The 27,601-nt window shown below is 41.1% G+C and overlaps 1 protein-coding gene across 1 annotated transcript; it reads right to left on the bottom strand.

Annotated features, from left to right (window-relative positions):
• Positions 1–521: 521 nt before the first annotated feature.
• LOC309618306 (calreticulin-like) lies at positions 522–27,601 on the bottom strand. Its single transcript, XM_082371856.1, has 7 exons — positions 27,571–27,601; positions 19,093–19,296; positions 16,157–16,251; positions 14,703–14,912; positions 12,355–12,468; positions 7,253–7,345; positions 522–5,463 (listed from the first exon to the last, which is right to left on the bottom strand). The coding sequence occupies exons 2-7, from the start codon at positions 19,124–19,126 to the stop codon at positions 5,215–5,217; spliced, it is 795 nt and encodes a 264-aa protein (XP_082227982.1). The 5' UTR covers positions 19,127–19,296; positions 27,571–27,601; the 3' UTR covers positions 522–5,214.

Here is a 27,601-nt window from a genome sequence, read left to right as displayed (position 1 = left end):
AATTGATTGTTTTTTTGACATTGAGTTGTATAAGCTGTTTATACATTGTGGACATTAACCCCTTATAAGTCATATCATTTGCAAATATTTTCTCCCCTTCAGTAGGTTGCCTTCCATTTTGTCAATGGTTTCCTTTGCTGTGCAAAAGCTTTTAAGTTTAATTAGGTCCCATTTGTTTATTTTTGGTTTTGTTTCTTTTGCCTTGGGAGACAGATCCAAAAAATATTGCTACGATTAATGTCAAAGAGTGTTCTGCTCATGTTCTCTTCTAGGAGTTTTACAGTTTCTGGTCTCACATTAAAGTCTTCAATCCATTTTGAGTTTATTTTTGTATGTGGTGTGAGAAAATGTCCTAATTTGTTCTTTTACATGTAGCTGTCCAGTTTTCCCAGCACCACTTATTGAAGAGATTGTCTTTTCTCCATTATATATTCTTTCCTCCTTTGTTGTAAACTCATTGATCATAAATGTGTGGGTTTATTTTGGGGCTCTCTATTCTGTTCCACTGGTCTATATGTCTGTTTGTTTTGTTTTTTGCCAGTACCATGTTGTTTTGATTACTATAGCTTTGTAGTATAGTCTGAAGTCAGGGAGCATGAAACCTCCAGCTTTGTTCTTTTTTCTCAAGATTCCTTCGGCTATTCAGGGTCTTTTGTGGTTCCATATAAATTTTAGGATTGTTATAGTTCTGTGAAAAATATCATGGGTATTTTGATAGGGCTTGCATTAAATCTGTAGATTGCTTTGAACAGTATGAACATTTTATCAATATTTAATTCTTCCAATCCATGAAAACAAGTATTTTCTATTTCTTTGTGTCATCATCAATTTCCTTCATCAAGATTTTATAGTTCCAGAGTATAGGTCTTTCCTCTCCTTGGTTAAGTTTATTCCTAGGTATTTTATGCTTTTTGATACTGTTTTAAATGGAATTGTTTTCTTGCTTTCTTTCTGATAGTTCATTGTTAGTGTATAGAAGAGCAACAGATTTCTGTATATTAGTCTTGTATCCTGCCACTTTACTTAATTCATTTATTAGTTCTAATAGTTTTTTGGTGGAGATTTAAGGTTTTCTATAGACATAGTGTCATGTCATCTGCAAATTGTGAAGTTTTTCTTCTTCCCTTCCAATGTGAATGCTTTTTATTTATTTTTCTTTTCTGATTGCTATGGCTAGGACTTCCAATACTCTGTTAAATAGAAGTGGCAAGAGTAGGCATCCTTGTCTTGTTCCTGATCTTAGAGGAAATGCTTTCAGCTTTTCACCATTAATTTGTTAGCTGTGGGCTTATCATACATGGCCTTTATTATGTTAATATATATTCTCTCTATACCTACTCTGATGGTAGTCTTTATCATGAATGGATGCTGAATTTTGTCAAATGCTTTTTCTGTTTCTATTGAGATGATCATGTGATTTTTATCCTTCCTTTTGTTAATGAAGTATATCACACTGATTGATATTGAACCATCCTTGCATCCTTGGAATAAATCCCACTTGATCATGGTGTATGATCCTTTTTATATATTGCTGAATTCGGATTGCTAATATTTTGTTAAGGATTTTTGCATCTATATTCATCAGAGATGTTGGCCTGTAATTTTCTTTTTTTGTAGTGTCTTTGTCTGGTTTTGGTATCAGGGTAATGGTGCCCTTGTAGAATGAATTTGGGAGTGTTCCATCCTCTTCAATTTTTTGGAAGAGTCTGAGAAGGATAGATATTAGCTCTTCTTTATGTGTTTGGTAGAATTCCCCTGTGAAGCCATTCTGTTCTGATTTTTGTTTGATGGGAGGTTTTTTTTTTAATTACAAATTAAATTTCACTACAAGTGATTGGTCTTTTCAGATTGTCTATTTCTAACATGAATGCATTTTAAAAACTCAGTGCATAGTGAAAAATATGAGGAAACAAAATGAGATTTAAACACTATACCATTTACATAAATTAAAAATACACCCAGGGCAAACAAAAATTCATATTTTGTAAGAACATATGCAAAAAAAAGTTTTACATCCGATAGAACTTAGTTGCTTGTGTGGGGAAGGGAAAGGCAGTAAAAGAGAAAAAAAAAAGTAACAAATAAAATTTAAAAGTGATAATCACTGACCAAAGAGGATAAAGTGCCATGTACTGAAGAGTGTGATTAAACCACTTCAACCCAAAGTCAAACCAGTCAACCAATGAATAAACACAAAACTGGAAGAAAAGACAATAAATATTGCACAGATGTCTCTGGATTTGGGAATAATTAAAAATTTTTACTTTTTTCTTAATGTGTTTGTAGATATGAATTTTTTTACATTGAACATCTGTTACTTTTGAAAATTAAACATATAAACAGAAGTTCAAAAGAAAAACTCAATCTAGAGGAGTATGGTTCAGTGGCAGAATGGTGGTATTCAAAAGACAAGTCCTAGCAGGAAACACAAAAATTTCAGTATGTGTGCAGAATGGATGGAACTATGCATGAATTTTTTCTAGTTAAAATTACATTAATTTCTGAAATAATGTTTGTACAATCAATCAAAATAAAGGTAAAAAATTAACAAAGGTAAAGCAGCAACTTTAAAAAATATATTCAAATGGATTTTTTTTTTTTTTTTTTTGGCTGCCCGGCGCAGCTTGCAGGATCTTAGTTCTCCGACCAGGGATTGAACCTGTGCCCTCAGCAGTGAAAGCTCAGAGTCCTTAACACTGGACTGCCGGGGAATTCCCTCAAATGGATCTTTATTGTTTACTACTCCCTCAGAATTCTGCATGAAAATCAGTATCTTTATCTGGTGATACCTGAAAATATGTAACAACTGGTAGAACATATGCCTGACCAATCAGAGCAGACATTGGTAGTAAACAATGGCATCCCTAAAACATGGATTCCTCACACACCAGCCCTGCAGCCCCAAAACAGGGTTTAGACTCAGTACCTGAAGCCTTGCTCTTTTTCACCATGAGAAGACTCTTATGTTATAGAAACAGGTATAAAGGTGAAGGGTGCCAAGATATGTTACCCCAAAATATGCCACTTTGGCATAAGGGTTATTTTAAGCTAAAGGCACTTGAAAAACAGCAGATACAAAAGGGATACTTTGATCTCCCCTTTCCTCCTGAATACAGGAGGTAAAGCTCCCATGTAGGAGCTGCCCTCCACGTACCAGGAGAAAAGAAACACTCATCAAGTTGAGAGCAAGAGAATTCTACACAAACTGACATTGTTAAAATAATTCTTATCTTCCTTTAGCCTCCCTGTACATTTTAGTTACTTTTCCACAATTGCCTCTCTTTGTTTAACCTAGTATTAAAGCATTTAGGTTTTGCCACTTCTTTGGGTCTTCATTTCCTTATGAGGGCTCCCGTGTCACATAAAACTTACATTGAATAAATTTGTATGTTTTTCTCCTGTTCATCTGTCTTACGTTAACTAAATTCTGAGGCCCAGCTGAAGATCCTAAGAGGGAAGAGGTAAAGTTTTGCCTCCCTGCAAAGGCAAGTTTTCCAAACCAGAACATTCCAAAGATTGTAAGGCCCAGACACTACAGCAGACTCCAACCTACGGGAAAGAAGGAAGAAGGAGTTCTTGCTGCTTCTCCCTGACCTCACCACCCCACTCCTGTCATACAGGTGCCCTGCTCTTTGACTCTGAAATTTGGTTCACACATATCCTCCTCCGAAAGACAGACACATATATTCTTCAAGAGCTGGTTCAAAAGTTACTTCCTTCGTGAACTCTTCCCTGAAAGCACCAGTCAGAGTTTTGTTCATTCTTTTAACTAATATTTATTGAGCACCTACGATGTTCCAGACCTAAATTTGTAGCCCTGTGCTATCATATGATAATTGTGTCTGGGCTTGACTCTCCAGCCAGACTGGGATTAATCCTTGGTGCAGTCCTAGTAAAATAAAGGAAGGAAGAGTCAGCATTTAATCCTCACAGCTGAGTTTGCAAATGTGAAAAATGAGACACAGAAAAATGAGACACAGAAAATAACTCCCACAGGCAAGTTAGATTACTTGCCTAAGGTAATACAGCTGATAAGTAAGTAGGGCCAGGAATCAACCATGGTGGCCTTGAACACCTGGCAACCACATTAGCTTCTTGTGAAAAGGCTGTCACACTTCATGCAACTGCTTGTCTGTATGTTTATTTTTTGAGAAAAATTTTAAAAGAGGAAAATTACTTTCTGATTATTTTTGTTAAAAGGGTATTTTTTCCATGTGAGACTTGCCTACTATCTGTACTCAGTCGTAATAGATATTTACTCACTCATTCAACAAACAGCCTAATGCAATGGAAGGATAATCTTTGGAACCAGACAAACTTGAATTCAGATACAGGTCCCGCCCCTTACTGGCAATTTGACCCTGAGCAAGTGACTTGCCTCCTCTTAGCAGTTTCTGCATCTGTAAAAGGAAGATAATAATGGTATCCTCTATAGTGGCTGTTCTGAGGATTAAATGAGCACATTGCAGTAGTTGCTCAAATTTATAGGAAAGTGCTTTGTGATCTGTAAAGAGCTATGTGAATGCATATAATGATATTGTGAGCCGATGGTACAGAAAGGATAACTGTAAAACCAGCAAACCTGCAAACAAGTAATAATTAATTAAAAATTATGGCACAAAACAGCAGAGAAGCAAAAGGAGTTTCACAAAGTATCTTTGTTTATGTTAAGAGGAAGTCTGATTTTGTTTTTAAGTGCTTGATACACCTGCAAGAAGAAAACATCAAGCATCATCGCCCACAAATACAGCTATCAGAACTGCTCAGTAAATACTAGATAATACAGATACTTAAACAAAATAAAATCACTGGATATACTGGAATAAGTTGAAAGTGAGGCTCAAGTTTATACAGAGGCTTTTTTACTGTCAATTAATTTTATAAATACCATGATAATGATAAGTAGTAATAGCTACTATTTGTTGATTGTCTTTTTATATCAGGCACTTTGCACACATAGCTAATTTAATCCTTACAGCAGCCTCATGAAACAGGAATTATCACTCCCTTTCCATTGACAAGGAAAGAGAAGCCCCAGGAGGTGATGGGACTTTCCCAAGGTCATACAGAGCAAAGGAGATGGGATAGAAATCCAAATTCAATGTTCATTCAGAGAGAGCAAGTAATTTTGCTCCCCAGACTTTGCCAAACCATGAACATTCTTCCTTCTAAGCAACATCATTTGCCTCTGAGTAGTAACCACTTTTTACCCAGTTATAGTTCATCCTTCTGACCAACACGGACTTCTACATTTTTACCCAGAAATGCTCTTTCATCATCATCTTCCTTCAGCTGCCTGTAATTTCCTGGTTCCTCAGCAGAATCCTCTTCACTTCCCTCTTCTTCAATTCCCCAGATGTCATCTTCCCTTTCCTCCTCCTTTACCTTTTTCTTCTTGGCCTCTTTTTCCTGTTTTCTTTTTTCCATTTCTTCGTACAGTTCTCTCCATTGCTTCTCTATGTCCTATTTAGAGTGTGGAATTTCAAAATAATTTACAGATGGTATAAACAGAGTTAACTCACTTTAGAAATGTCTGGCATCTTCCCACACTCTTAAAGATTTCTGGTATGGTGTTTATTTACCTATAAGTTTTCAGTATGTCTTGGGTGGAGAGAAGTGTGTGTGTGTGTGTGTGTGTGTGTGTAATTTGTTCATAAATAAAATGGGTTCAGATTAAACAAACATCTACTGAATGCCCACAGCATTGCTAAGCATGGTGTGAGACAGTCTACACACATTATTTCTATTCCTTACAGCAATGTGTGAAGTGTTACTGCTCCCACCTTCTAGATGAGGAATATGAGATTCAGACTGATCAAATCAGTTCCCCAAGCTATATAGTTAGTGAGTGGTAGAACTAGAATTAGAAACCAGGTTTTCTGGTTCTGAGTCTGGCCCTCTTTCTGCTATATCACAGTAAAACAACCTTTATGGAACTCTTTGAATTTGCTTTTGAACTGTAGCCAGTACAAATTTGCAGTCAGAAATGGGACTTCTGAGTTCTCTAATGTGTTCATCCAGGTGCTAGAATTTGATCTTTAGAGCTGTCTTCATAAATTTTACTACTCAGAGGGGCCTTAAAGAAAGGACACAGTCCTTGGGACTTCCCTGGTGGCACAGTGGTTAAGAATCCGCCTGCCAATGCAGAGGACATGGGTTCGAGCCCTAGTCCGGGAAGATCCCACATGCCGTGGAGCAACTAAGCCTGCGTGCCACAGCTACTGAGCCTGCGCTCTAGAGCCCGTGAGCCACAACTACTGAGCCCAGGTGCCGCAACTACTGAAGCCCGCGCGCCTAGAGCCTGTGCTCCGCAACAAGAGAAGCCACCGCAGTGAGAAGCGCGCTCACCGCAATGGAGAGTAGCCCCCGCTCGCCGCAACTAGAGAAAGCCCGCGCGCATCAATGAAGAACCAACGCAGCCAAAATAAAATAAAATAAAATAAATAAATTTATTTTTAAGAAAACAATATTAGATGATAACCTCAAAGTAAAAACAAAACAAAACCAGACTAAGAAGTGTAAAAAGTCTCATTTTTATTTTTTCCATGATGACTGTGTCAATGCTTCTTTGAAAATGCTAAGTATCAAAGTTCTCTCAAAAATTTCTTTTTAATGCCTGTGCTTTGCTGGTGCTCTAACCAGGAGCCTCGTCTGCCTTTTGCGTAATCAAGCATTGGCCACAAACCTGCTTGAATCACCCTTCCTGCAGAACCAGGAGGTCTGGATGAAGGATGACACCAAGAAGAAGCCATTGTCCTAAGTAGCACTCCACCCGTAAAATAGTTCTAGGAGAGCAGGGAAGCTGGTAAACAGCACTAACATCTTGCTTCCTTCTCCAAGTCATCCATCAGAAATGGGTTCAGTGGCTCCCTTCTAGATCACCCCACTGTGAGCAGGGAGTGTGACACAGAAGGAGTGTGCATTCTAACTCAACAAGTTAAAGGCTGCATGTGACCTTGCACAGTTTATATATACTCTATGAATCTCAATTCCTACATCTGAAAAATGGGAATAACAATACCTGTCTTGCTGGGTTGTTTTGAGAGCTAAGTGGGAAGACTTGTGGAAAGTGTTCAGAGAGTCAAGTACAAGGTTGTAGACGTCCAATGAATACAAGTTCTTTACCCTGCCTCTCAGGGCCATGTAACCAGCAAATGAGACAATGACTGTGAGACTGATTTTTTAAATGCAGAGAACAGTGCACAACTGAGGAGTCAGACACCTGGAAATCCAAGTGAGGGAAAAATCTTACTTTTCTTATTCCCCAGGTCTTATTTCCAGCCTCTTCTGCAAACTCCTCATCATTTGTAAGAAGGAAATTGTCAAAGATGCAGCCTGATTTCACCTGTTGAAATGAAAACAATGGGATTATTAGAACTAGGTCAAAAGGTTTTAAAAATCACCTGGAAGCTTTGCTAAATGCAGATTCCCAGGCCACGGACCCAGAGATTTTAATCAATAACTGAGGTGGAGTGAGGGAATACAAAGATGATTAAGAGCACAGAGGGTCCAGAATGCTGTACCACCTTAGCTGATCTGCTCTAGAAAGAAGTTACTTTACTGTTTCCCAAGGTTCTGTGTTCTCCAAGCCTGTGACCACTCTTTCATAGGGTTGTGAAGAAATTTTCCTCATTCTGCTAGGCTCCAAATTGCTGTCCAGTGGCTCTTGCCCCAGCTCAGATTGATAGTCTCTGCTGCCACTTATAGATGTCCTTTTTAAGGTTCTCTCCTCAATATAATCAGAAAAACTAAAAGAATACGGGGAAAAGAAAAGGTTTGACAAGAAGTGCAAGCACAATTTAGATTCTCTATTTTCTTAAAATAACATATTTAATATTTACAATTAAAGAAAAAGATGAATCAAGTCAATTGTATATAATAATTTCAGTGTTTATTAATGATAAAGGAACAGAATAGAAAGAGCAGCAGTCATGGAGTCAGACAGACCAGCTCAACCACATACTAGCTGTGTGACTTTGGGGAAGTTACTCAACTCCTCTGAGCCTATTCCCTCATAAGTGAAGTATTAAAAATAACTCCCTTGAAGTGTTGTCATGAGCATTAGAAATAATATATGTAAAGCACAGTGTCTAGCAGATAACAGTCATTCGATAAATGGTAATAGTTATTATCATAACTTTTCAGTATCTGGATATGTTTCAAAAGAAACAAAAGGAGAGTCATTCCGGATTTTTTTGCTTTAGCATTATATGTTAAATAAATCAGCAAGTTAATTGTGTGAGAGCCGTTGTGTGACCACGAGAAAGTTTGCAGCATGAGTTATCATGTGTCCTTCCTCTAGGGTTTGAAAAAAGTTTTGTTTTGTTTTGCTTTTTTTAAATAAGAAAGACTTTTATTTGGCTTACATCATCCCCCCAACCCTGCCTTCAGCAGAAAAATAAATGACAAAATAGCCACTTTGAATAAAGATCGTTAATTTCCTCTGAGCCATTTAAAAAATTGGTTTTAATAATTCCTTATGCAACTTTATGATTTTTTTCTTTGGGTTTTTTTTTCTTTTTGTGAGTTGGGATTTATTTTTTGTTTTGTTTTTTTTCCTTTTGAGCTGTCAGCAGTCTTGGTTAGGGAACTGCTCGTTTTTTGGCTCTTCCATTTTTTCTACTCGCACGAGAAATGTTTCCAATCTCCCCTGTTCTCTCTGGTGCTCACTTACCCCCATCCCCCCTACACTAAACTCCTGGGTCTGCCTCCAACTGAGAATCAGGACATGAGGGCCAGTCCTGCTTCCTACAACTCACTAGTGGAGGGACCTTGGTCTACTCATATCTCTTCTGTGCCTCCATGTTTTTATCTGGAAAATGGAAGAAAATATAATTTCCCTACTTTCTTCATACAGTTCTCAGGAGAAAAGAATATGTGAGAAAGCTTTGTGAGACTGTAAAGCCTAAAAAGTTAATTCACTGGAAGTTACCTGGTTTCCTGTGATGTCCCACTTGAATCATAAAATGGGAAGAGAATAGGTTTGGGCACTTACTAGCTATGGGATCTTGACAAGCCAAGTCGCCTCCCTAAGCCCTCCACTTCCTGGTCAGTAAAACAGAGATGATAAGCCCTACCCTCCAGCCCCACAGGGCTGTGACACAGACCATATGACCTAAGGAATGTCAATGTGCTTTGCATTATGGCTGTTAGGCTATATTCATTGGAGTCACTACTCCTTCAAAGATCATAAGGAGTCCCAAAGCTAAGAGAAAGAATTTTCTTGTTCACTGCCATCTCCTCCTAGCCTCTGTCCTGATGAAAGAATGCAGTATCTTCTGCCTAAGGGAGAAATAAAAGGAAAGAAAAGAAAAGGGACTGTGTATGGGAGTGTAGGAACAGAGAACAGGATGGGTCAGGGACTAAGCAGGAAGATTAAGCAGCTTGCTAGGCTAGGACCTGATGCAGAGGGCGATGGACTCACAGAACATCTGGAAACCCGGGTTGGGGCAGGGCAGGTGAGAGAATTCCGGCCCATCTCTATGCTGAGAGTCGCTAGGCTTTTCCAATGAGGTGCAGGGACCCTGTGATAAACTGGATGTGTTGGTTTGGCTGAGTGGGTAGGGTGGAGTAGGACTTGGGAGTGCCAGACCCAACTAGAACTTAAAAGGAAAGGATGCCTGCAAGGGTGATGTCAGCGTTGTGCAGAACTGTATCACAAGACCAAAAAAAAAAGAGATAATGCTGGAGTTTCAGAAATGTAGTCTCTCAGGATTCGTCCCAGACCTGCTGGATCAGAATCTGCATTTTATTAAGATCTGAGTGATTCATACGCATGTTAAAGTTTGAGAAACACTCCTTCAGCATGGTTTAAATTCTCAAATAGAAAGGTTTGCCTACTTGAGGAGGAAGATAGAACTCAGAGCAATTAGTGTCAAATAATTTTTAAATTTTGTAGATGAACAAAGAAACTGTTTAAAGTGTGTGCCTTAATGTTTTCAGTGGAAAAAAAAAAACCCCAATGCATTTTAAGGGAACAATCAGATAAGGCATATTAATATGACCACATATTTTTTCAAGATGTAGAAAGTTCCTATTATTTATTAAAAAGGGACAACTGAAAACAAAAAGAGATAACAATGAGAATTTGTACAAACTGTATCCACATTCTTCAGATAAAAAAGGAACAAAAGAAGGACATATGTCTCTCTTCTTCCTTCTCTCCTGAACCCCTACTATGCACATGGTAATTTACATACTTCATCTCCTTACACTTGTGTGCTGGCCTCACTGAGTCAGGAAAACAAGAAAGTCTAAATAAATAAATAAACCAAGAAAGCTTCAAATTGGGGATGTCTGTTCAAGAGACCTTTAGCAGCCTTGAACTGTAGAAATCACTGGTCAGAGACAGAGATTTCACTGGCTGTAGAACATTCCAGGATACACCCAAGGTCAAGTGGCTGCAGTTTCTAGAGGCTCTATTGTACAGTGGGCGTAGTCAATAAACAAGGACTTTACAGGCTGACAGACCTTTGAATCCTGTCTCTCCCATGCACTAGCTGTGTGCTCTTGGGCACATCGTGTGACATTTCTGATTCTCAATTCTCTCAAACATAATACAGGGTAATAATAAGGGATATTAATGCTCACTTTCCCTTCCTCTCCAAGGGAATTCCAAGACCACGCATTGATAGATTGCAGTTTCCAAGAGGCCTCCTGGGCTAAAGCTTTCACTCTGGGGCAGGCACTTGAGGTGCTCTCTTTCTCCTGAGTTGGGAAAGAATCCTCCCCATTTTCAACATCAGGTCTCATTGGAAGAAAGCAACTCTGTGAAGGCCTGAATATCTGAGCCCTCCTGTTTTCCTTCAAATCAGAGCCAGGAAAGGTAACTGGCAGAGAAGAGGGTGGCTAGGCCAGGATTTGTCATCATGGCTGGGATAATCAGTCCCAACATCTATCTGGGGATTTTAATATTTCGAAGTTTTACCACATCTCTGATTCCCTTTTATTTCCAGAACTACCCCAAGATTCACATAGGACCGACCTAGCAGTATAAAGTATTGGAACACTGAATCTAGCCTCAGAAAGGCCTGCATTCAAATTCTAGCTTTTCTGCTTACCAGATGTGTCTTCAGGCAAGTTAGCTAACTTTGCTGAACGTCAGTTTTCACATTCAGAAGTAGGAGATTTCATAGTGAGAGTTAAATGGCATTTGCAAAGTCTCTGAAATAGTGCTTGGTACATGGTAGAGACTCAATAAATTTTAGCTATTATAATTATTAGGATGAATATAATTAATCCTATTTTAAAGAGGAACAGTTTGAGGTTTAGAAAGGTCAAGACTCACTCAAGTTTTGTAATTTCCAGCCTGGAGCTCTTTCTACTTTGTGGAAACTTTAGAGGGACTGTTCTTCCCTGGCTCTGAGCCCAGAGAGATTTACCTGCCAAAGGTCCAGGCCAAGGACACTAATGTTATAATAGTGACAAATGGTTGGGTTGGGCTTATATTCAGGGTTGTCTATTTCTGGATAAATCCACTCCCCCTGGTAACTGGGATTGTGAATGATCCGAGGTTTCCATTGTCCCTAATCAAAGCACCAAAGAGTGAATATAGCATTAGTATTTTTCCATTCTTCTCATGCAATCAGAAAGATTAATCAACTAGGCATAAGGATTCAGAGCAGGATTCCTTGAGCTTCTCTCCCTTTCTTCGAGCTAATGCACAAGACTCTTCCAGGTTCCCCTTTCTACCCAGAGGGATAAGAACAAGGTAGCAGAGACCCATTCTGAGCCTGGTCCCAGCTCTCTGCATAAGTTTGTTCATGATGTTAAGAAAATGTAGCTTCACAGGGAACCACCATCTAAGGACTCTGGACTTGGGGCCATTCTCTTCCTGGTGTGTAGTGTAGGAAACTGTGACCAAATAAAACAATGTTTGTTTCAGTCAGTATTATCTCTGGACCATTTGATAGTTGATTCCTTTAGTTCCCTCTCATTTCTGACATGAGGTCAGGACTTAGCCCTTAAAAAGAAGTTCCCCCACCCTCCCCCAACATGTTTGGCTCATTCATGTCCTACCCTTTCCCTTTCTGGACCACTTCTGAGACTTCCGGTTCCTGACCCCAGACCCATTTCCTGTTTTGATCATGTTCCTTTGACTGATTTCCACCATTCCGGACAAATTCCTTGCCTAGGGCTCCCTGGACCTCCGCCTCCCAGCATCAACCTTGACCAGACCACCTTCTCCCAGATAGGCACAGCCCTGAGAACACGGCCCAAATGAGGCTACAGTCTTATGGAGAAGGGGAAAGGAGGAAGATGACCACAGGATCTCAGAGTTTCTGTTCTGTAGATTAAAATTTACATCTCTTCTCTCTAGTTTCTCATACCGATTGGCAGGAGAGACCCCCTCACCTTATACTTCAGGTTTGATATCAGGGGCTCTTCCCACTCCCCATTCATTGCCTCATTCCAGTCGTCTGGCTTCTTGGCTTCCAGGTCTGGGATGTATTCAAAGTCTTCCAAGTCCTAAAACAAAATGTTCCTCCATGAGGGCAGATGGGTGGGCCGGAATGAAACTGGGGTACAGAGTACAGTAGGGTTGGACCTGGCGCCCTACCCCTGCCGCTCTCCTGTCCTCACCCCTGTGAAAGCCCAGCTCAGGACTCTGCAAACAAATCCAAAACATACAGGAGAGAAAAAGCCTTTAAGCAACTCCAGTGCCTCCTCATATTCTCTATTCTTCTGACCTTGACTACTTTAAGCTCAAATAAGATGGGAATTTCCCTTATCCTGGCCCTCTCCCTTCCCCAGTTATGTGCCCCGATTGTCAGAACAAGTCTTCTAGCCTGAGTCCCTCTTCCTGAAGGCCTCTATTAGTGACCTGCCTTGTACCCCAGCATGCTCCCAGGTCTGTATCAGTCCTCCTTTGTACCCCAGGTCCCTTCTATTTCCTAAGACAGAGCTCCAAGTCATGGCCTGTCCTAACGTTCATATTTCTTCTGCTCTGGAGCCTCCAAAGTTTTGCTCTATCTACCTGGCAGTTCACCTTGGTGCTGACCACTTCCCAGACTTACTAAAGGCTTTGCTGCCAAGCCCACTAGACTCACAGTCATTCAGCAGCATGCAGTTCCCTAGCTCCTGGGATGTCTCAGCTGTTTTGTGGTTCCTGAGACATTAACACTCAGCATCCTCTCCTGGGGGCTATAGACTCGATAGATCCCAGCCTATCTAAGTAGTCTCCAGCTTCTCCGGGTCTACTCAACAGGGAGCATAGAGGCCTGCAGCCTCTCCCCTCTCCCCCAGGCCTTGATCCAACCCTGACTACATCAGGTGCATGGTCCACACCAGGAGGGAGAGTCTATGGTTAGTCTTGCTGCCCTGAGCCTGCCTGTTGGGTCTGGAAGTAAACTAGTCCCTAATTCTCCCAGGGTGCTGAAGATCCAGACACTGCTTGATCATCTGCCTTAATTCCCTGACTACACCTCCCTCCCCCTGGGTTTGGAGCCCATTGAATCTCCCTACACATGGCTGGGCCACTGCCCACCTCTGTACAGGCCTCTCCTTACGGAATGGATTCCGGTTGCTGGGTGCCATGCTGCTCCTTGCTGAACCCTGAGCATCTCCTCTGCATGAGGGTGAACCTGCTCTGACCTCAGGAGCAGCAGCCCAGCAGGTGAGGCCCTCCATGACCCGGCTCCAACAGACCCTTCCAACTCATCTTCCATCACTCTCCACCTTGAACTTTATGCTCCTAAAATACTAAACTGCTGCTTTCAGTTCTTTACATAACCATGTTACTTTCCACTTAACTGATGTGCCTTCACTCCTGCTGTTCTCCGGGTCTGGAATATTTTTCCTCCAACTCAATTTCCCTTGCTGTAATGAATTTACTGTTTGAAATTCAGTACATGATTAACACATAAATGCCATGTATTAAGAACTTATTATGTATCAGGCACTAAATTATGTATATTAGCTCATTCAATCGTCACAACAACCTTCACATATAGGTATTATAATAATCCCTGTTTGTGAAATTTCACAGCAGTTATATTCCTTGCCCAAGGTCTAACTGCTTATAGGTGGGGTTTCGCAGTTAGTAAATGGTGGAGCTCAGATACAAACCATATCTGTCTGACCCCAAAGTCTATGTTTCCAATCCCTAGGTTAACCAAATCACTGAAGCATGCCTCCTCCTTCCCAGAACACCACCTGCACCCCAACTCAGCCTGAGTTAGGAGCCTGTTTGGGGCTCCCACAGGATTTGGCTTCCCTGACTCTCACCATTAATTACACAGTGTGACCTGCATCTATGTACTTGTCTGTATCCCTCACTAGATTCTGAGTCCCAGGAGGATTCTCAGTCCCTGGATTGTTCTATTCATAGCTGTATCCAGTACAGCTTTCCAGTGAATGATAATGAATCAGTGAGTATATTCCACATATTTCCCATATCAATAACTTTGGAATCAAAGAGATCCAGGTTCAAATGTTGGTTCTAATGCATGTGTGCCTGGGCAAGTCACTTCATTTTTTAAGCATCACTTTCCTTGTCCTCATAGAGGCTTCTAGCAGGGTCAGTAAATCCTCAATAAACGTGAGGTGCCTCCCTCTTCCCTCAATGCCTCTCTGGATACCAATATTTAGCTGGACACCTCCTTGAGGGAAAGATGCTCCCCATTTCTGCTCCATTGTTCCTAGCTTCCTTTGCCCATCCCCACAGCTAAGATCCCCTCCTGCTTCCCAGCGCAACACCTCACCTCAGGTTTCTTATCTTCAGGATCCTCTATTTGTAGGCGTTCATCCCATTTCCTTGGTTTCCGGGCATAGGGATCTTTTATCTTCCTGGGAGGCAAGAAGTCCCAGTTGTCCTCCAGGTCCCCAGCTGCTACTTGCTGGTTGTCAATTTTGACCTCATAAGTAGCATTGGGGTGAATAATCAGAGTGTACAGGTGAGTGTCTTTATTGATCTAGAAAGGGAACGAGGAATATTTCAGTCCCCTGTTGGACCTCAAGCATTAAATGCACCATCTAAAACAGACCCTCAGTTCCTGAATGCCACCTCCCACATAGTCACAAACATGCTTTTCCACATCCCGCATCCCATTGCTCTGGTTAACCCAAAAGAGACTTTGGGTCTCATTCCCCTGAGTACACACTCCTCTGGTCTCACCTAGTTCCCATCCTTCCCTTCATCACAGCTCTGGTCATTCTTTGATCTTGTCTGTTTTTCTGTCTGTCCCACTAGACTCTGAGCTTCTCAACAGCAGGGATCGTTTCTGACTCATCTGTTGTATCTGCAGGTCCCAGCACGATGCCTACCCTGAGCAGGATCCCAGGGAGTCCCTGTATGCACAGTCCTGCTAGGGAAGGACTTGGCCCCAAACACAAGTTCTCCAATGAGCCAGGACCTAGGGGCTTCTCTAGACTCAGTCTCTGCCTCTCCCCTGTGCTCTACTTGTGCCAAACTTCTTGCAGTGCTACTCTTTCTCAAGTCTCCTTGACTTTTCTCATGTGATTACCTCTTCTAGTAGCTCAATCCTCCCTAAAATTGTCACCTTCCTTTACAAGACCAATTCATGCTCATCATTCAAAACTCAGCACAGTAGAAACCTTCTTTGTGCTTCTCTGAAGCATTTCCTAAGGCACCAGGTTGGGTAGGGGGCTTCCTCTGTGCTCTCACAGACCCCAATCAGACTAGGTAGTCATTCTCCTTTGCTTGACTCTTACCTTTACTGGACTCTGAGTTCTGTGAGATTAGAGGCCATGCCTGGCTTACTCTATCCCCAGCCCAAGGCCCAGCACAGAGTTGGCATTCAGTGATTTCCTGTTGATTCGCTGATGAAATCCAGCTATTATCCTCCAGCCAACCTAGATGTCTCTAACCCTGATGTTACTAAGGTAAACTCACCACCCATTTCTAAGTCCAGCACTCCCCACCTCCCCCATCTCTTCCAATATCTAGCAGTGGGGAAGTGGGCCATGGCAAGCATTGTTCCAAGAGATAAGCTTACATGACTTCCTAGGCTTTCAGATCAATTGCTTCTATGTGAAATCCTGTAATTTACAGCACTTCTCTGGGTCTATTTTCTAATCTGCAAAATGGAGATGATGATAGTACTTAATTTATAGGGGTGTTGTAAGGATTAAATGAGATAACAAATGCAAAATGGTTATCCTTCCCCCTAGGCTGAAGACCAGCCCACACACTCACCCTGCGCTTGATGGTCTTGTTGTTCTCATGGTATTTCCCTTGATAACGAGGGATGACTTGTACTTTGTTGTTGCCAAAGCCACAGATGTCAGGGCCTAGAAATTAAATCCCAATACATGATTTTACATCACTTTTAGGCAGTTTGCCTGTTTTGTGGCTAAGACAGACATAGCAGGAAAGAGATAGCACACACAAATTTAGGATTATTTGAGGAGAATTTAATAAAGAGACTATTTTAATTCTTTGTTTTGTTTCGGGTTTTCTCTGTTTTTGTTCTTTGTTTTTTTTTTTTTTGGCCACACCATGCGGCATGTGAGATCTTAGTTCCCCGATGAGGGATCGAACCTGCGTAAAGGGACTATTGTAAATGGTGGGGGCAGGACATTGAGAAAATATAAGGAATAATGCTATGCTCCAGGCTATTCCCATCCCTAAGCTTGAAGGGGCTAGGAGAAGGGGCAGTTACCAAAGCCCCAAAAAAAAAGGAGTTCAGTAGAGAGGGCAGCCAGGAGATAAGCTGTGACTTTCAGTCAAGGGACACAACTCTCCTCCCTCCCTGTGATCTTCTGCCAGGGTTCCATTGACCAAACCCAGCTGGAAGCCCCTCCTGTGCCAGGCACTTAATACCACGTCATTTAATTCTCACAAGGAGGTACTACTATCTCCACTTTTAGTTGGGAAAATTGTGGCCCAGAAAAGTCAAGCAACTTGCACAAGGTCAAACAGCTAATAAGTAGCATTGCTGGGCTTTAAACCCAAGTCTAACTAGAAACAGAGCCTGGGGCTCTTCCTGTTTTGTGAAAACTTTAGAGGAAACTGTTGATTTGTGAGTCCAGAGAGCTTAACCTGGCAAAGGCCCAAGAATAGGGGTTTTTTTAATATAAATTTATTTATTTATTTATTTTTGGCTGCGCTGGGTCTTCATTGTTGCGTGCGGGCTTTCTCTAGTTGCAGCAAGGGGAGGCTACTCTTCATGGCGGTGCGCAGGCTTCTCACTGCGGTGGTTTCTCTTGTTGTGGAGCGCGGGTTCTAGGCTCGTGGGCTTCAGTAGTTGTGGCACATGGGCTCAGTAGTTGTGGCTCACTGGCTCTAGAGCACAGGCTCAGTAGTTGTGGCGCACGGGCTTAGTTGCTCTGAGGAATGTGGGATCTTCCCAGACAGGGGCTCAAACCTGTGTCCCCTGCATTGGCAGGTGGATTCTTAACCACTGTGCCACCAGGGAGGTCCCACCAAGAATAGGTTTTAACCTAGTTTTTCTACCTAATTTCCCATGCTATTGCTCTCTGACTATCCTAAACATGTGCCTGCGTGCACCACACTCACAAACACACACACACACACACACACACACACACTCAGTGTGCTCTAGCCACACTGGTCTCATCGTTTCTCTACTTGCATTTGAATTTCATGTCTCTGAGCTTTTGTACACACAGTTTCCTATGCGCAAATTACATTTCATCTATCTCCTTTTCTGCTTATTAAAATCTAACTCATTCTTCAAAGAATAATTAATACCTTTTCCAAAAAGCCCTCAGGTGGACTGAGTCATGCCATCTTTTGTGATTTCATAACTCCTCATCAATACCTTTGTAAAAGTATGTCTTCATTCTGCCTTTTAAAAAATGATGCATGTGCCTGTGTCCACACCAAGCAGAAGGCAAAAGGGTAAAGTAGAAAAAGTGCAGGCTTTACAGCCAGGCAGACTGGGTTCAAAATCTGACTTCCCACTTACTCATCTTGCGCAAATTTCTTGCCTTTGTTTTCTCATCTGTAAAATGGAGATGTTAACAGCCCAAACTTGTTGGGTTTTTTGAGCATCAGATAAATAATATTCATTTGAAAAGGAAAAAAAATCACATTAAAAAAAACCTATTTCCAATTTCCCTACTACAACCACCATGTACATTACAGATATAAGCGCCTTGTGAGAAGGGTAGATTCTGAAAAAAATAGTGATGGGCAGACACATGTTTTAGACCCCCATAGTGCTTTATTGGTCTACCTAAGAAAGGGATTGAAAAATAAGAAAGAGATTGAAAGATAAGAAAGAGAGTTGAGGGAGAAGGGATTCAGACAGAAAAAGGACGAAGCAGCTGAAGAGGAGGATTTTGGCGAGGGCAAGAGAGAGATCTGGAGCTCCCTGGGAAAAGAAAAAACATCCAGAGAGCATTTTAAGGAAATGTTGATTTATGATGTGTAGTTTAACCCTTTCCTCTGAATTTGTGCAAAAACCTTCAGTAAAATCCACATTCTTCACCAATGATTTGGGAGTTGGATTAGTTGCTGTTGTTTCTTGGTTTTTTAAATATCAACCACATTGAAACTGAGCTAAGTAAGAGCTGGACTGCCCCCAAGGAGGCCCAGTATACTGAGGTTACAGATGCAACACTGGATGCACTACAGATGTTGGATAAAGGTGATTTCCCTAACCTTCTGTGCCTTTCTCTCCCTGAGGGCAGGAACCTCCTTCAGAGCACAAAGCCTTATTGTAATAGGTACATTTGAGAGTATCTACACAGTTTCTGATCCCTTTCTCTTTTTCTTAGAAATGGAAAGTGTCTCTCTGTACTGTAGCCTTGTTAATACCATGTGACTCTTCACCTCTATATTAACATTTAGGTTTAGAGTTGCTTTTCTCAGGTCTTCTAAGAGTCTTACCACAGAGGGAGGTGGAGCTATCACATTAGAAATTTCCTGTTCCAAAGAATATGAAAAAGAATGTGTATGCTCGTATGTGTGTGTGTATATAAAAACTGTACATATATAACTGAATCATTTTGCTGTACAACAGAAATTAACACATGGTAAATCAACTATACTCCAATACAATAAATTTTTTAAAATATAAATTTCCATCTGAGCCTTTTCTACAACTACAGTGGCTCTCATTAAGACCTCACAGGGCTGACAGCGACTACTGTCAGAGAGCTTACCAAACATGATGTAATACTCGGATTCTGAATGCATATCCTCCTGGTTCAGGGTGTCAGGAAAGAGTTTCACGAACCCGCCACCGCAGTGGATGCCTTGCTTGTGTTTTACTGAAAACTGAACCACCAAGGTCTCGTTCTCATTGCTGAACGGCTTGAACCTGGTGGAGAGGGCATAGAACTTGGCATCTTCACTGGTCTGGAGACCTGAGAGCAGAGAGCACAGAATCTTTAGATTTAAATACCCTAAGAGCAGCCAGAGAAACCTGGCACTTGGTCTCACCAAGCTCTGCTACCTTCTTACTCACCTACTGCATGCCAGGTGATGTCCTGGATGCTTTACACACATTATCTTATTCAAGCCTCAGAGCAACCCTGCAAAATTGGTACTATTTTCACTTTTACAAATTAGGAGTCTGAGTCACAGGGAGGTGAAGTGACCTGCCTAGGGCCACAAGGCTAGTAAGGAACTAAAGTGGGATTTTTTTTTTTTTAATGCACCCACTTTCTTTTTTTTTTTTAATATTTATTTATTTATTTATTTATTTGGCTGTACCGGGTCTTTGTCATGGCACGGGGGATCTTCGTTTCCTCGTGTGAGATCTTCGCTGCAGCACAAGGGATCTTTAGTTGTGGCATGTGGGATTTTTAGTTGCGGCAGGCGAACTCTTAGTTGCAGCATGTGGGATCTAGTTCCCTGACTAAGTATCGAACCAGGGCCCCTGCATTGGGACCACGGAATCTTAGCCACTGGACCACCAGGGAAGTCCCCTAAGCTGGGATTTTTATGACATGTTTGACTGATTCTTTCTTTCCCTTATACCATACTGTCTCTGATTTTCAAGAGATACTTAAATAATATTCTGAAGCTTTACAAAACAAGCTCTGTTTCTATTAAGACCCCATGGGTGGCCAGAATCAGGCTCTGCCGTGCACAACTGCTGTGGTAGGAAGAGGCCCAGCACAGACTCTTAGAATAAGTAATAATTGTTGCTAACATTTGTTGAACACTTCCTCTTTACCAGGCAATATGTTTCATTCATGTGTATTAGTACTCTTAATCCTCATAAAAACCCTATGAGGTGGGCCCTACTAATATCTCCACTTTATCATGAAATCATTGAGGCTATTTCACTTGTCCAGAATCACACAACCCGTCTATCTAATTCCAGAGCCCCCAACCCAAGACTTTATCTCCTCCTCCAGAGAATATCGGAGCTGTAAGGGGTCTTAGAGCCTTTCTAGTCTAACTACATTATTTTATAGATGACAAAACCAAGCCCCAGAGAGGGAAAGTTACTTATCTGAGATCATATAGTCGCAAGTGACAGACACACAAGCCAAGTGTCCAGACTTCCAGGTTAGTGGTCTTTTCATTATTTTAAGCTGCTGCCCAGCTTTCTGGTTATGGCTCTGTCACTTTAATTCTCTGAGTCTTAGCTTCCTCATCAGCAAAATGTGGATAATTAATCATACCCCAGAGGGTTCCCGTGAAAAAGTTAAATGGGTAAGAGATGTGAGAAGCACTTTGTAAACTGTCAATATAAAATGCAAGGGACGATCATTATTCATGCTTGGTGAGGGTCCTTCCTTCATGATCCCACAGCTCTTTGTACTTCGTTGGGTCACATTATGTTGCAATTAAGTTTATTTCAGTCTCTTTGAATAGTTTTTAAGCAGTCCAGTGGTTAGGACTCTGTGCTTTCACTGCCGAGGGCTTGGGTTCGATCCCTGGTCAGGGAACTAAGATCCCACAAGCCACGTGGCACGGCCGAAAGAAAAAAAAAAAAAGATCTGGCCTAGAGGAAATGCTCAATAAATATGTGTTAAATTGCTCAGAAGGATCACAGGTCCTGATTCAGATGTCTCTTGAGCATTTATTGCACACCAGGCTCTGTGCTCTAAGCACTTTCATGTCTAATATTGCATTAGGAGCTGTCTATATTTTAAAGAGTATGCTTATTTCCCCAAAGACCTCAAGGGAGGCTAGAGTAGCCAGAGAAGACTTCATGGAGGGAGGAGTGGGCACAAAGGAAAGAGCACTGAACCCATAGGTAGAAAACCAAGTCTTGAATTTCCACTCTACCAAACTTAGCTGTGTAGCCGTGTGATTCCCCCCCACCCCCACACACGCCCTGGAGCCTCATTTGTACCCAGAAACCTTTTAGAAAACCAGGAGGTACCTAATGAACCTGTGTAGGATGAGGTATGGGGAGCAACAACCAAGAAATCAAACTGAGAGTAGGGGACTTCCCTGGTGGTGCAGTGGTTAAGAATCCGCCTGCCAATGCAGGGGACACGGGTTCAAGCCCTGGTCCGGGGAGATCCCACATGCCACGGAGCAACTAAGCCCATGTGCCACAACTACTGAGCCTGTGCTCTAGAGCCTGCGAGCCACAACTACTGAGCCCATGTGCCACAACTAGTGAAGCCCGTGCGCCTAGGGCCAGCACTCGGCAACAAAAGAAGCCACCGCAACGAGAAGCCCGAGCACTGCAACGAAGAGTAGCCCCCGCTCACCGCAACTAGAGAAAGCCCGTGAGCAGCAACGAAGACCCAATGCAGCCAAAAATTAACTAATTAATTAATTTAAAAAACAAACAAACTGAGAGTAGATGGGCGGCTGTGCAGACTGAGCCCTCACAAGAGTCACTCAGACAGCCTCCAGTTTTCTTCTCCTCGGGAAACAATTTTCCAGAGTGGATTTAAATGAGACTTTAAATGTTCAAGCCAATTCGTAATTCTCCTCTTTACTAAACATGAAAATGAGATTCATAACAGTAGCCAGGAGAAAGAAGATGGGAAATCACTCCAGAAGACAATCAATGGATTCTATTTATAGGACAGAAGCTTTCTCAGACAAAAAACCATTGCCTAGAGCTGCTCCTTCCCTCCTAATATTATTTGGCTCTTACAGCAGCCCTGTCTAATGAACATGGCAAATGATGACTATTATCTCCATCTAATATCAAGGCTAAGAGAAATGAAAAGTCTTGCCTAAATTATGCAGCCAGCAAGTCATAGCTCTAGGTCTGTCTGCTCAGTTCTCTATTGTAGCAAGCAGCTCCAGGGGAGAGCAGTATTTGGGGGTTACATAGTGCTTTCCCCTGTTTCAAGTGCAGAGTGTTAAATTTTAAAAAATCCTAGGGTTGGGGAAAGCAGTATAGTCCGGGGTAATGAACACAGTCCTGGAGTCAGACCTAGAATCAGGTCTCAGCCCCACCTCTTGCCAGCTGTGAATATAGCCTTGGGCAAATTATTCAACTTCTCTGACGCCCCCTGAAAAACTGGGAACATAATAGTAACCATCTCATGAAGTTATTAGGAAGATTAATGGGGATAATATGTCTAAGGACTTACTTTTAAATACCTGTTACTCAACAAATACATTATTATTTTTGTGGAGACTTCATTCTTCACATTCCACTACTTCTTTTTATTCTAAGAAAGAGATGTGAACTGATAATCACAAATAAAAACAGTTGTATAAAAGTCAGAACTCTCCCAGTAAATTAGTATGTTCCTAAATTGTAGTAATTACCTTTACCCTATTCTTTGTCTCTGTAAAATTTTCCTGCAGTGAGCTGAAATTTACCATAATCCAGCCTATGTTTAGATTCAACCCATCGTTTTTTCCATCCATCTATGGAGTTAAAGAAGAAAAAAAGCAACATATAAAAATGGTTTATGTTTTTTTAAAGACAATGAAATACAGCCAAGGCTGATCAAGTGTTATGGGAACAGTAACGGGATATCAAAAGATAACTCCGAACTACTGTACAGCGCAGGGAACTATACTCAATATTTTCCAATAACCTATAAAGGAAAAGAATTTGAAAAAAAATATATGTAGGTACAACTGAATCATTGTGCTGTACACCTGAGACTAACACGACATCGTAAATCAACTATACTTCAATAAAATAAAACAAAAAGTAAAATAAAATAGATTACTCCAGTATTCCTGAAATCCCCTTCACTATCTGATGCCTGAACCCCACCATTTATGCACTACCATATGGTTAGTGTTCCATTAATACTCTAACCCACCCTCCCCTATGAAAGTGAAATCCTGAAAACCACTACAGGAATGTTAGTTTGAAAGGCATGAGACACTCTCATAAAAGTTGGTGGAAAATATGGTTGGGGGACTGAGCCCTTATACATATTTATGTTTAGTAAAATAAAATAATAAAATTAGCTTACCAAGTAAAGAGATTAGTAATATCACTTTATACTTCTTGAATTAGTAATGATGATATTGAACAATCAATTTCCATTTACCCTTTTTTATTGCTTAAACTTTTTAGACTCTCCTTTGCAGTTTCAAGGAGATGGTGATAAATTTGTTTTGCTTTGGCATAGATGGCATACAGACAAAGAGGCATTCTTTTTGGGACCTGGCACTCCATCCAAACATTCAGTGCCTTTCTGATTTTATGCCTCAGAGTTGCTGACTCCCACTTCCTGGACCCACCACAGTCCCAGAGTCATGGGGCAATTTGGCAGCTTGAGATGGAAGAGGCCTTGAGGGTAGCCTTTATTTCATCTCCTCCCTGTAGCTGAATTGCTCTTTCTCAAATCCGACTACCCAATATCTAGGGTTATTGCCTTAGCTCTGCCCATGAAAACCCCATATCAACATACATCTAATAATGCCACCCTGAGCTGGCTCTGTTGACTCCCATTACTCAAGTCTAACAAACACCTCCCTTCCTGAGGCCCAGGGGCTTGCTTTCTCTTGTCTTCCCCTGTCACTTCCAAGATCTTCGTGTTACACAGGCCAGAATGTCTCAGTGACCACCTCACCCATCACTCCTGAGGGAAGGACCCCAGCAGGTTCTTCCTGCCTCAGGTTGCTGTGGCTTGAATGAAATGGATCCTGCTTCCCTGACCATAGTTGACGCAATGAAGGATAAGAATTTATGTCAAAGTCAAAAGATTTGTTATTATGTGTTAGACCCTTGTGTGTCTCCCTGAAAATTTCCCCTCATTTACTCCCATGGATAATGCTTTAAGATAGATATTATTAGTTACATTTTGCATCTAGTAAGTGGTGCACCTGAGATTTGAACCCAAATCTGTTTGATTTCAAATACTACCTCTTCTCTGGAAGGAGAGGGGGAATGCAGGGAAAAGTGTTATGAAGAGAAAAAGCTTGTGTAATTTTAATAATAGCTACTGCTTAGCAACTACATGTCAGGCATTGTGCAGAGGGCCTTACATGCATTATCTCATTGTAGTCCAATAATAGCTCTGTGACAAATGTCCTATTTTTTCCCACATTCAAAAGATGAGGAGAGTGGAACTCTGAAACTTGTCCAAGAACAAAGTTTGTAAGTTAAATGAGTAAGCAGGCTTGGACCCAGGCCTTTGCAACATCAAAATCTGTGCTCTTGATCCCTATACTATACGGCTTCCCATGAAATCATGTGTGTGAAAAGTCCTTTATAACCTAAAGAGTGTACAGCAAATGTAAGAATCAACCATAGTACTTTACAGTTTGTAATTAATAAAGTTATTTGTGTATAGTTTGAGTAATGTCTGTCTTCCCCACCAGACTGAGAAGTTTCATAACTATTTTACTAAACCTTGTGTCCCAGTTTCTAGCACAGAGTAAATCACCAAAAACATTTGCTGAATGACTGAATGGATGCATGGTCATGCCTTTTGCCTATGCCATAGATTCTCAGCCTTACGAATGGATTGACTCATTTATTAATCCACTTAACAAATGTTAATTGAGTCTGGCATGCATGTTGAAACAGTTTACAGCTTTGACCTTGAACTTTATGATAGGAGAGGTTAGAACAGAACTCAGAACTTCTTATCACTAATCATTTTTTCTGGGTGAACAGTACTGATGCAAATCTAACTTGCCACAGTTTAAGATGTCCTCAAATAAGGAGCCTTTCTTGTTAGGAGAATAATGTCACCTGGTTAATAAAGTTCCATTTTAATGTTTTATACTTTCCTCTTAACATCATAACATCTTAACTCATAAAAGGCTCAAGCCAGAACGACCCTTCGTGGTCATTAACCTGACCTCCTTGTATTGTGTATAGAGAAAGTGAAGCCAAGAGAAGGAAGTGACTTGCTCATGGACACAGTTGCCAGTTACAGAGCTGACACTAGAGCCCAGTTCTACTGTACTCTGATCCTGGGCTCATTATTCCTTCATTCAACAAATATTTCTTGAGTTTTCATTTTATGCCAGGCACGAGGGGCACAGACTTGAATCTGACAAGGTCCCTCCAGGGGCCTACAAGCTTCAGGGAGCTCAGAGTCTGAAAAGACAGACAAGTAAACAATTACAATACAGTGTGGTAAGGGGAGTGATAGAGGGACACACAGGACAGTGAAATTCAGAAAAGCACTGACTGCCCTCCAGAGTCAGGGTAGATTTCAGAGAGGGCATGCCTGAAGAAGAACTGAAAAAGAAGAAAAGGTAGGAGTGGGTGTTCCAAACAGAATGTCTTGCATGTGGAAAGGCCCTGAGGCATGAAACGCATGGTGTTTCAAGGGAAATGCAAGCAGTATTGTATGGTTTTGCAGGGCAGAGGGGCCAGATCAAGGAGAGCTCTTATTAATTGAGAGGAAGAGAGCAGTGTATTTACCAAGGTTGGATGCTACCATCTTTTTTTCCTTGTTAAATCTTTCCTTCAAACTGTTCAAATATCTGTATGTCCCCAGAGATCCAGCTAACAAAAAATAACAGGTGTTTGGGTGCTCCCACATCTAGCCGATAAATGCACATAATCACAGCCACGTCTGTAAAGATGCAGAACCAAGGAGGCCAAATAACAATGATTCTTCTGTCAAATGAACTCATTTCCAAAATGTACCTCGCAGGATGCCTGGCTTGTGGTGTAGTTCAAATCAGAAGACTGGGCTAGGGCCTCATGCCTTCCACTAGCTTCCACAGCAGGATCTTTAGCCTCTCTGAGACTCAGTTTATTCATTTATAGAAAGGTTTTACCTACCTCACCGTTTCTGGGAGAATTAAATGAAACAGCATGCAACACAGTGTCAGGCACATCGTAAGTGCTCAATAAGTACTACTTGAAGCCAAATCTGTGTATGTGTATATGTATACAAAGATACATAATATCAAAGGTAAAGAGAGAAATATTTCTAGTCTTGAAGGTAAAAGTTGTGCCTTCCCCAGCACCTAGTCCTGAGCCTGGAACCGAATAGGTCCTTTAGAAAATGCTTGCATAATTAGATAAAAATACATATTTGTCACATTTATTCAACATCATCAGATTATATTTTGCAAAAGAGAATTTGCTAGATAAACTAAAGCTTACCTCTTCAGGTACCAACATTTTGTCTACCGTTTTCAATGGAAAAGTTTTGTAGACATTATAGAAGACCCTGACCCATTATGTAGAGAATCCTAAACAAAATTTTAAGTTTCTTGAAGACTCAAGCTCTGTACTAGGCTGTAATGTACAGCAGAAGTGTGAGTTTGTTTTGAAATTTTTCTGTCTCCGCTGTTCCTGTTCAGCTGTGAGCACTCACTTCTCCCTGAGGTCAGTGTGTTTGCCTCTAGCAATCTACCCAGCTCTTGTGAAACCGGTGGACCTACGTCCCTCTTACCTGCCTGCCAACTTACCTGTTCACTTCCTTTCCTTTCTTTCTGTCTACCAGTCTAACTGCATGTCTGCCACATAGACCATAGTCACTCAGATATTTATCAAGTAGTAAAAAGCCTTATGAGGTGGTGAATAGCACTGGATAAGAATCTTGGGTCAATCACTTTTCTGAATCTGTGTTCTCATCTGTAAATAAGGATTATATTTAAACTCTTTAAGGAAAGGAAGACTGTGCACGTAGTAGGTACTCAATAAAAGTTCGTTGAATGATAGATTGGCATGAGGACCAAATTAATTAAGATAATAGTAATAATTATTAATTAATAGGATGATGATTAATAATAACTATTAAAATTATTTTTTTTGCTGTCATTGAATGGGTATTGTAGTGGGTACTCCGTTCATTTTGTAAGCTGTCATTTCTAATCAACTATACCCTAAGAAGCAGATAGCCAAGTTTGCTAAGAAAGTGAACATTAAACAAGAGCCCATATGTTTGAACTATGATAGAATTTAAGTCCTTCACTTAAATTTTTGAACTATGATAGAATTTAAGTCCTTCACTTAAATTTTTGCAGAGAACCTACACTGTGCCAGTGTGAGTGCTAGACGCCAGGGTACAAACAAGACATAATCCCTCAAAGAGCTCAGGGTCTAAACAGAGAGACAGACAAATAAATCATCTGCTTTTCTTATTTTATATTTCTTGGATTTTCAAAGTAAATAATTTATTGTAGAAGATGTAGAAAGCCCAGAGGAAGCAAACATGCAGTAAAAATATCCATAATCTACCTCCCAAGATGACCATTGTCAACATTTTACTATATTTCCCTCCAGCCTTTTTTTTCCTTTTCTGTATGTTAACAATGGCTCCTGCTCTCACCTCCACATCCCTGCAGCCTCTGGAGAGATCC

Source organism: Balaenoptera borealis (assembly GCF_965194805.1).
Source record: "Balaenoptera borealis genome assembly, chromosome: 1".
Lineage (NCBI taxonomy): Eukaryota > Metazoa > Chordata > Mammalia > Artiodactyla > Balaenopteridae > Balaenoptera > Balaenoptera borealis.
The sequence above is the reverse complement of the archived record's forward strand: the minus strand, read 5'-3'. Positions and strand labels throughout refer to the sequence as shown.